At 44.1% G+C, this 10,172-nt stretch overlaps 1 protein-coding gene across 1 annotated transcript; it reads left to right on the forward strand.

Annotated features, from left to right (window-relative positions):
- The first annotated feature begins 396 nt into the window (after positions 1-396).
- Positions 397-10,096, forward strand: SBSPON (somatomedin B and thrombospondin type 1 domain containing). The gene is made up of 5 exons (XM_075743882.1): positions 397-713; positions 7,196-7,390; positions 7,965-8,055; positions 8,845-9,021; positions 9,723-10,096. Exons 1-5 carry the CDS (start codon positions 497-499, stop codon positions 9,838-9,840), a joined length of 798 nt encoding a protein of 265 aa, XP_075599997.1. The 5' UTR covers positions 397-496; the 3' UTR covers positions 9,841-10,096.
- The last annotated feature ends 76 nt before the right edge of the window (positions 10,097-10,172 follow it).

The raw sequence follows: 10,172 nt of genomic DNA on the forward strand, positions 1-10,172 counted from the left end.
ACATTACAGTGAGGGTCATGGCTGTGCAGGACATCAATGTGTAGGATATGGCTGTGTTGGACTTGGCTGCTGCGGGTCACTTCTGTGCAGGACATCCCTGTACAGCACATCGCTGTGTGGGACATCACGGAGTGGGTCACTGCCATGCAGTGGATCCTATGGGGAACACCCCTGTGCGGGACACCGCCTTGCAGGACACCCCCGGGGGGGGCACGCACCCCCTTCTCACCTCTCGCTCCCCCCACCCCCGCCCCCCAAGCTTTACCCTCTCGGGGCAGGGAGCGGGGGCGGCCGGCGCGGTGTCCTGCCCGGCCCTGCCCGGCCCTCCCTGCCTGACCGGGCAGGGAGGGCCGGGCAGGGCCGGGCAGGACACCGCGCCGGCCGCCCCCCCCCGCCCCCGCTCTCTGCCCGCCGAGCCCGCCCCGCTCCGCCGGGTGCCGGTGGCTGCCGGATCGCGTAGCGGTGACAGGATTCCTCACGTCGGGGCGGCACGGTGATGGGCGGCGCGGCGCTGTCGGGAGCGCTGTGGCTGGGATTGCTGTGGGCCGGGAGCGGGGCCGGGGGGAGCTGCTTGGGGAAGTGTTGCGAAGGCCGGGACGCCGCTTGTGTCGGCGAAGGATGGAGGGAGGGAGGGGGCTACGGGACTTGCTACTGCGACGGAGGATGCCGGCGAGCCGGGGATTGCTGCCACGACCACGACCAGGCGTGCCCGGGTAGGTGCGTCCGTCCCCCCCTCCCGCCCCTTCCCCCCGGCCCTGAGGGGGAGCGTCGGGCTGGGCCGCAGCCCGGAGCGACCCCTGCGAGAGGGGCGGTGGGGTGGGAGGCAGATTGAGCGGGGATCCCCCGGGAACCCCCGTCCATTTCTCCAGGTATAGTTAGATGGTTGTTTACCGGTGCTTTGCGGGCTGAAGTTCTACCGGGGTTTGGAGATGGGGCGTACGGTAAGGGTCTCAGCTGTGAGGGGGCTCTGCAACGCCAAATTCCTGCCCGGTGTCACCAGCCTCGGGGCAGGGACCAGGCTGGGGCTGCGTGAGGGTTAGCAGCAGGCACAGGAGTGGGAAGAGAGACTTTTCTCACACTAGACATTTGCAAGGTTTCTGGATCAGCCGTAGTATAGTGCCTGGGGTTTGCCAGTCTGAAGTAATTTTCCCTCTAAAACGTGATGTTACTTTTCACTCAACGCTCATCCCAATTACATGTCGATTACAGTGGGGATGTAGGATTACAGAGAGAACAGGGAGATGCATTTAGCACCGTCTGTGCCTCTGAGCTGATCCCTCATGACTTGCCAAACAAATATCAATTACATAATTGGGGAAATCCCCAGGATGAAGTTTTGTCCTGATTTATAGGGGCAGAAATCAGCAAGGATCCACTGTGAAGGCAGGGACTTCAAAATGAGCATAGGGGAACTGAGAGGGTCCTCTGCCAGGCTGCAGGGGAAGGCCTGGCTCCCAGGGGAGCAGTGGCAAGGAGGGGAAAGCGTCCCAGTTCTGCCAAACTGGACCCAGCAGCCTTGCAGGGGTTTACACCCCCTCTTTCCATGGTATTTCTACCCCTTGCAGCCTTCGCAATTTGTCCTCCCTCCCTCTGCGATGCGGGACGCTGCCCTTGCTTTACAGGTGCAGCAGTAGTACTCAGACAGCCTGACGTCTCTGCCCAGCTGGCTGCACGAACACCAGCCTACAGCCAAAAAGTCATGAGCCTCCGCTGCACAGTCCTGCTAATTAGGGTGTAGTTCGCAGGCTCAGCGCCGTGCTGACACAGCCACATAGCTTTGGGACCCAAGTGGGCTTGTGCCTGCCTGGTTTGGGAAGGGGGAGTACAACTGTTGGATGGTATAGATCCGTCTTAGATGATGTAAAGCTGCACAGAAAGACTCAGCAGAGCAGAACTCCGATCACAGGTCTCTAGAGGAAATACGATCAGTTCTCTGACTGCTAAATAATCTTTTCAGAATAACAGAAGGAAAAAAAATGCACCACGAGGTCTGCCAGAAGGTAGCATCTTTAAAATTAGCATTTTTTAATATATTGATCTTTTGTTCAGGAAAATCAGTAGGGGGAGAACTGACAAGATGCTTGCTTGTCATATAGTCGCAGAATATTGCTTTTCAGTAAATCAAATTATTTTCAATATTCAAGTATAACAGGAGAGAGCTAATAAAGGTGTGTAATGTTAGCATTAAAACAGACCTCTAATCGGATAACAATTTCTGTGCTCTTCAAAAAGCAGCTCAAACTAATACTTGAAAAGTTCTAGTTTAGACACTTTGCTTACCATGACTTCTGGCACCTGATGACGCCTTATTGTTATCGAGATGGTATTTTTTGTCTCAGGCTCCATGGTGGTTGCCTCGGAAGGCGTGATAAGTTTGTGCTGTCTGTCCTGCACCCTGCATGGACAGTGGGTGCTCCAGATCCAGGCAGGAAGATGGAGTCCCAGTGAAGTCTGTCTCTCTCCTGCACCAGAGCTGGAATTTGACAGTCTCTGGTGGCCCAGTTCAGGAAGCTAAACCCTATTTCTGTTTTCTCTATTGCCCGTTTCTGGCTGGTTTGAGTGCCTGTGCTGCCTCTCTGCCCGGTTGTGCGCACACCAATGCTAGTGCAAGCAAAGGGAGCAGGATGTTTTGCATGGGTGTAGCATGGGAGGACGGGACTTTGGCAGCCTGGAGAAGTGGTCCTAGAACTCACACATCCCAAAACTACAAAATTGATTGCATGAAGTAATTCTTTTGAAGGCAAATTGCCATATATACTTTGTATTGCAAGCAGACAGTAAGTTAAGTTTTGTATAAACAGAAATTTGAATAGTTCCAGTGGGAGTTTGTAACAAATTAGACAAGTATGGCTGGAAATTTTAAAGTTGCTTTTGTTCCTGTTGGATGTTGAGGTCTCACCATTGAGTGTTTCTAAATTCTGTCCATGTATTTAATGACACCAAGGGTGTTTATTGGCATAATTCACTCTGAAATACCTTTTTAAATGTAGAAATCAAAAATTGAAAACAGAAATGTGAAGAAAGGTGACCAATGGTTCTTGTGCTAGAGCTTATTAGTCAGCCTGTTTGCCACTCATGATTTCAGCACCAGCTGAAATGACTTTTCGTCCTTTTGCAAATATTTAACAGGACAAAGTATTTGGGGCAAGTGTAAAGTGCCTCATGTATATGTAATCAAGAAAAGTGTTAGGAATAATACAAAAGCAATGCTCCAAAATAATAGAAACCACTGAAAGGAGGGGCGTCCTAAAGCTGCCAATGCCATGGTTAAAATTCTGTCATGCCTAAAAATTGTAGTAAGTTTGGTACTTTATAAACAGATGGCTCAGTAGAAGTGCTTGGGCTGCTGAACCTAGGTCCACGGGTTTTTAAATAAATTTCCTTACAGGTCTTTTGAAAGAAATTTCCTTATAGTTCTAACAATGAAGAAATGAGTATTTTTGTACATAGAGAGCATTTTAAATAGAAGCTACGTACAATGAGAAAGCCTGAAAAAGGAATGACCTCATCATTTGAATGGAAATGGTTACTCTGAAAAAATCCACAGATTCTTATACATTACAACATATGTTGTGCAGTGATTCAGTGAAGATATTGTAATCATCTTTTTTCCAGAGATGGGAAAAAAATAAATAGAGTGTGACTCAGAAAAAAAAATCTATGATTCACAGTGCTGTAAATTAAAAAAGAAAAAAAGTCCTGACCACTCAAGCTGTTTCATAGGATAGCAATGTAATTTTTCTGTGTCTTTTTGAACTTCCAAGTGTCTCATTAGCTTCCACATTTTGGTAGGTATCCTGTCCTTCAGATCCCTTTGACTTGCATCCTTCTCAGTGTTTCAATGAATCATCTACCATCATTGTGTTAAGCTGGGCCAACAGTAACATAGACAGAGACCATAAAGATGCAGCTATGGGTCCCAGATACTTCATTTTTGTGTTTCTAGACATGGCACCATTCCTCTTATGTCAGCTCTGGGACCCATTCTCTGTCATGCTGGGGAATTTGACATCTTTCCAATGAGGCACAAAACTAATGTACTGTCTGTTAACAGTTGCAGGGTACCGACTGCAAGAGCGACGTTATTGTCCCACTGGCTAAATTCCATTCTAGCAACCCAATATTCTTATTATTCCACATGACTAAGGCAATTCATACTTCTTGTTCTAAATCTTGATGACCATAAAATTGCCATCTGTTGCTGCAGATGACCAATATTTAACCGTCAGCTTGGTTTAATTCCAGAAAGATGTGAAGTCATCGCTTTATTTGTTATGCAGCTACTCAGTCCCTTTGGGAGTTTTCTGCGTGGAAAACGTGATGTTAGACCTGATGTTATCTGCATAGCAAGGTGCTAGTATGGTATTAAAATTATGTGGAAATTCTTACTTCTGCAGGTCATACATACGACCAATTTGGAAGAGGGCCAACAGATAAGAAACTGGGCTAGATGACACTTACTGTCCTGTCAGTACTCTAGGTAGAATAACAGTGTGATGAAGCATCAAAGTCTTATGCTTGTACTACTAAATAATAGCGTCTCTGCGGCCAGGTGGCAAAGACTGTGATGTCCATACTACATGTAGGACTTGTCCTGGGTATCCCAAGGTGTGGTCTAAGACACTTCTACTATCAAATGCCTGCGGGTTGTGGTACAGCAAGAGCAGTGCCTTCAGGGGCGCAGAGACCACACCATGTGCCCCGGGGCACAGCGTGAGAGGCAGTGCCTGGTGGGGCAGTGCCAGGCATCTGCGTACAGCAAAGGGAGCCAGGCCTGCTGCTGGCTTTTCCATGCTATTTTTCAGTGCTGTTCTGCAAATCATGGGAAGGTGTTTATCAGTACGTAGAGTACAATGCCAGCAAATGCTAACGGTTAAGTGGAATAGACAAGCAGTGGCCTAATGCCCAGGGCTGTTCTGTGGTTCTGATTCAGTGGAGTTCCTCAGGGCGTGGGATGCAGCATCCTTGGCCTCTTGTACACCTGTCACTGTCGGGCCACTCAAAAAGCAGGCAAGTTTGGTCAGAACAGGTGCACAGTGAGAGGAAAGGAGGGGGAATCTAACAGTGTGGCAAGGACATTGGCAGGGTCTGGGGTTTTATCTGCTTTATGATAGCTGTAGTGCTCCAAGAAATTAGAGATGTAGTGACAGAGCAAACTCAGACATTTCTGTCTCTTATGAAGAGTCACAAACACCCAAGAGGTTATCACATTTTACTCTTTCTTCCCTAGACCTTGTACTGGCAGAATCCCAGAGGTCATAAATTTTTTTCCTGAAAGGCTAGTTTGGTCCCATCACTTTCCTGCAACACTGATACAAGCGCATAACTAGTGGTTAAACTGTAAAGCTTCTTGGGGATTTAAATCATAATCAGGAAATACAGGAAGAAAAAAAAAAAATCAAACCCATGTGGTACATCCCATTACAAGCTAATGGAAAGCAGCATGGGAAAGGAAAAAGCTTCATTTAACTAGATGACAGGTGTGACCCAAACCAATTCAGAACCAATCCCAACCACTGATTATAACATATTTTGCACCATTCTAAGTATCATGTTGAAGACCTGCCTTTTATAAAGAAGTGGAAAATCAAAATAAAATGTGATGCACACTACATGGAAAATAATTTTAAGCCCATTTGCAACATGCAATAAAAACAAGTCTTTGAAGAATTGGGGAATTTCCATATCAATAAGAAACTAATATTAATATAAGCACCTTTAGGTTTTTATAAGATACTGTATGCTAGTATTTCAACTACATGACATTAATTATAACTTTAATGAAAGAGCAAGCTGATGATATTAGGGAAAACAGCATGGAGCCATACACAGCACTGCAGTGTTTTGACTGCTTGTCTCATTTCACGGTTAAGGAAAGCCCCGGAGCCGGCCATTCCCTGCTCACCCAGCAGCAGACCGTGCACGCACGGGAAAGCTGGTACTGCTGCTGGCATCCAGGCAGAGGACGTTCCCTCTGGACACACACACGCTGACGAGAGGAGAAGAGGCCTAGAGGAATGTGGCTGCCCAACCTGGAGCACCTACCAAGTGGCCTCCAGGAAAAGAGGCTACTGGGAATGGACCACTGATCAAATTAATGTAAATGAGAGCTACAAGGAACATGTCATCATTATTAGATTCACTGCGGAGAATAAAATACGGAAGGAAATGGCTCGTGGGTAACAGATATGACAGAACTCAGCATTTCTGAGTTTCAAGACAATACTGAAACTAACAGATGCTTAGTCAACCATTTACATCTCTCCTGGAAAGGTTACAAAAAGTGGCAAACATGAAATAAGGCCTCATCCTTTACATGATATGATGATTTGGGGTTTTTTTTCTAAAGAACCTGCGTGTTCTTTAATCACAAAGGTGTCATGGGCCATAACTGGTCTAAAGGTTTCAACAGTTGGCAGAGAAATACCACAGAATACAAACTAAAGCATTTATATCCTTGGGAATATATCATTGGGAATGAGCCTTAAAATTACTTTTTTTTTTTTAAACACATTTAGTACATCTAAATATCTGCATTGTTGTAAAGCTCTATCTGTATCAGTAACTATACACAGAAACACAGCACTATACACGTCCCTGCATTGTTCTGAGACTAAACAAAACCAAAATTGTCACCAAAACCTGCCTTTGCTGCAAGGACCATGGAGCAGGACACCCTGTGTTAAATACAGGGCAACAAAGCTGTGGCAGTGGAACTTATTTCAGTGTTGAGGAAAAGGGGTCAGAAATCAATCTGAGAGGAATCAATAGGGCTGAAAGGCCTCCTGAATTCTGCCACTTTATATTCCAGCCTTTAAACAAAGTCTGGTGGTGTAGGAACTGCCGAGGTGGGTCAGACCACTCACTGGTCTAGATAATCCATGAGCTGGTCTCCTTTGGGGCTAATACCATGTGCTTCAGAAGAGGGTACAGAAGAACCCCACAGCTGTAGTGAAAGGTTTCCACGAGGAGCTGTTTCTTTCTGGACAAGGAATGGAATAGGGAGCCAAGCACTGCAGGCAGGTTTGAACATCAAATTTGAAGATGCAAACTCCTAGAAGAGCATTTAAAACTCTATAAATAAAAGTATGTAAGAAAGAAGAAAACCAGGTAGTCTCATTACTCAAGCTTTTGAGAACAATTGGGATAAAACAGAAGTCTTGACTACTAGTAATGTTTTAATACTGCTTTGCAGCTCTTCCATGTGTTGTGGGGGAGTGGAGTCATTGGAGTGGCTGTGCAGAACAATGTCAACCTCATCTGCGGATACGTAGGCGGTATGTACAGCAGGAACCTAAAAATGGCGGGGAACCTTGTCCTGCTCTAGAGGAGAAGGCTGGCTGCCTGGAATACCTGACTTACCAGGGAGAGGACTGCGGCCATGAACATGGTATTCTCTCTTTGATTTATCTGTACATTGTGCCCATCAAGGCCTTAATAAGTTTTACTGATATCAATGAACAGAAAAAAAAAAGCATCAATCTGCAGCTAGCTGGTTAAAAATGCAATTTAAAACCTTACTTTCTACTGTCATCTTGCTCTTTATTCTATTCTTAATTTTTTCTACCCAGGCTTTCCTTAGTTTCTATTAAGGAAACAACTAAGCTGCACACATTCCTTCAGATTCTCGATTTAAGCCCCTCAGTAACTATGAAATTATCTCTGTGCAAAGTTAGAACACAAATTTAGTACCAAACAGGAAACAGAGCTCCTTGTAAGATTCCAGCATATCTTTTTTCCTCACAGACTAGATGGCATGCATTTCTAGCTACATTTCTTCTGAATAAGGAGAGAGCTTAGCTGTAAGGAATGGGGTTGAGTGTTGCCAACAGTTTATCACTTTTTCAGTAAAGTCAGTCAGTGTCACCATCCACAAGCTCCCGATTGATTCACTCACTGTTACAGGAATTGAAATACGACTCAACTGTGTTTTGCTGCCTTACTGTAACTGTTTTCTTCCTCAGTCCCTGCTTTCATAACTACCTCTGAATATGGTAAAGAAAGAAAACGACGAGCAGCATCTTCTCCCTGGCCTTCAGACAAAGACGAAGCTGGGTAATCTATTTATCATATGCATGTGGGTCATCTTGTTCAACAGAAAATAGCTGGCTACAGAGAAAAATGTAATTAAATTTGCATTAAACAATAAGCTATAGCTTGAAGTGTTCTTCTCTCCTGCAGTTCATTTGCATGTTCTAGATGTTGTTTTTTATTACTTGCTAATTGTCCTGAATTAGACATTGCGGTCATGGCAAATCTGAGGATAGCTGCTTTTGAATGTATCTGTAAGCGCAAGTCTGAGAAATTAGACGCAGGTCTCTGAACAAACAAAATGAGCTGAATGTGATCAGTCTCAAGAGACCTTTTTTTTTTTTTAATTGACACAAGCAGTAAAAAATTTTTGTCTGGTTACCAGTAGAGATGAAGTTTAACTTAGGCTGTTACTGGGTCTGTAATGCTCATAACGCTTTGTCCTGTGCTACTTTCCCCAGAACAATAAAGCCCATTGGTATTCTTAAAGCCTCTTTTCCATTTTCTTTTAGCAGCATAGAAGAAAAAAATATGACTTGGAGATCTGTTTTTCAACATAATTTAAGAATACAGAACACAACCAGAAAGTGAGATTGTACATAAAGCACTGGAGTGGGGCATGGAATGAAAAATAGTTTGTGTAATGCTTTTAAGAATTCGTTCATTAGGGTCAGAAAGAGACTTGTTAGCAATGATGATGTCTAACTTGCACTTCACAAATACCACCTGTATGATATGTAAGTACATTTAGAGTATATGCCTAGCTTGTGCTTTATCTAGCATAACTAATTTAGTACTTTTCCTTCTGAGCAGATATTGTGTGGAATTTAAAACAGAGTCACTTACCCCCCACTGTGCTTTGGAGAATCGACCATATGCTCGATGGATGCAGTACCTACGAGAAGGACATACTGTGTGCGTTACTTGCCAGCCTCCAGCTATGAATACTGACACGCATCGCTGTTCCGGAGATGGCCATAACGCAGATGGGTAAAGAAAACCAGTTTTCTGCAGTCTCTTCTGTAGCAAAACCCAGCACAGAAGTTAAAACTTCTCAAGGTCTCATTAAAAGCTGCATTTATTATACCTAAAAAATGAAGCGGCTTGTATGACTTGTAGATCTCCGAAGATTTATTTACCTTTCAGTTCTCACAGAAATTGCTTTTAAAACCTAGATAAAATTGGGAAATAATTTCAATATAAGAGTTCAGTGCTTTGAATACTTCATTTACTATTGTGAAGGGATGATGCAACTTCAGTGGTGCAAGAAGTCTTTTTACAGCTACAGACACTTTTACTTAAAAACGGTATTTCCTGCCATAATCCACATCTGATTTCAGGTTTAACAGTGGTGGATCAGTACTCCTCTCAAACCTATACACCTGCTTTCCAGAACAGTAATTCTGAAAGTAGACATTTCATATTGGGAACTGATTTTTATTTGATCTCTACATTTATTAATGTGCATACTACTTAATACCTGTACAACCAGCTACTTAATCCACTATCCTGTATGCTATACATAGGAATATAGTGCCAGCTCCACAAACCATTTTAAGAGCTAGATCAGCTAATTAAAGTCTTATATTATTAAGCAAATCTAATCTTCTGACCTGTTATACAAGACAACCTGGTAACATGAAATACACGGTTTTCAGTGGTTTAATTCCTCATTTATTGTCGCATTTCAGAGGTAAAATCTTACACTGGGAAGCAGTTGGCAACTCTCAGTGCCAAGGAACCTGGAGGAAGATTCGGCAACTGGAGCACTGTTCATGTCCCCTTGTGCATAGCTTTATTTTTACATGAAAGTTTAAAGGACCTTTAAAAGAGCAACAACAAAAAGATTAAGAAAAGTAACGCCAATGCCAAGAAACCTACATCTTTCTGCTGCATTTGCTGGAGCCTAATCAAACTTTAAAGGAGTCAGAACTTTGGAAGAAGCATTCTAGGAAACTCTCTCTGCCTTAATACAAAACACTAAGACTGATCTTTGTATTACAACAGTAGAAGAATACTTCCACATTTCTCTTTTGTAATTAAAGAGCTAATGTTTCTAACCATAGTAGCTGCTTTTCCTAAAGTTCTTGTTCTTTACTGGCCACAGTCCTGTTTACAGGCACTGCTCCTACTCAGTAGTG

The sequence above is a fragment of the Balearica regulorum genome, chromosome 2 (assembly GCF_011004875.1).
Source record: "Balearica regulorum gibbericeps isolate bBalReg1 chromosome 2, bBalReg1.pri, whole genome shotgun sequence".
Classification (NCBI taxonomy): Eukaryota; Metazoa; Chordata; class Aves; order Gruiformes; family Gruidae; genus Balearica; species Balearica regulorum.

What these genes read in the sequence shown, in the direction of transcription:
- SBSPON (XM_075743882.1), top strand. Translation starts at nt 497, where the DNA reads ATGGGCGGCGCGGCGCTGTCGGGAGCGCTGTGGCTGGGATTGCTGTGG. An exon ending in CCACGACCAGGCGTGCCCGG is followed by an intron (nt 714 to 7,195) that starts GTAGGTGCGTCC and finishes ACTGCTTTGCAG; the next exon opens with CTCTTCCATGTGTTGTGGGG. An exon ending in TCAGACAAAGACGAAGCTGG is followed by an intron (nt 8,056 to 8,844) that starts GTAATCTATTTA and finishes CCTTCTGAGCAG; the next exon opens with ATATTGTGTGGAATTTAAAA.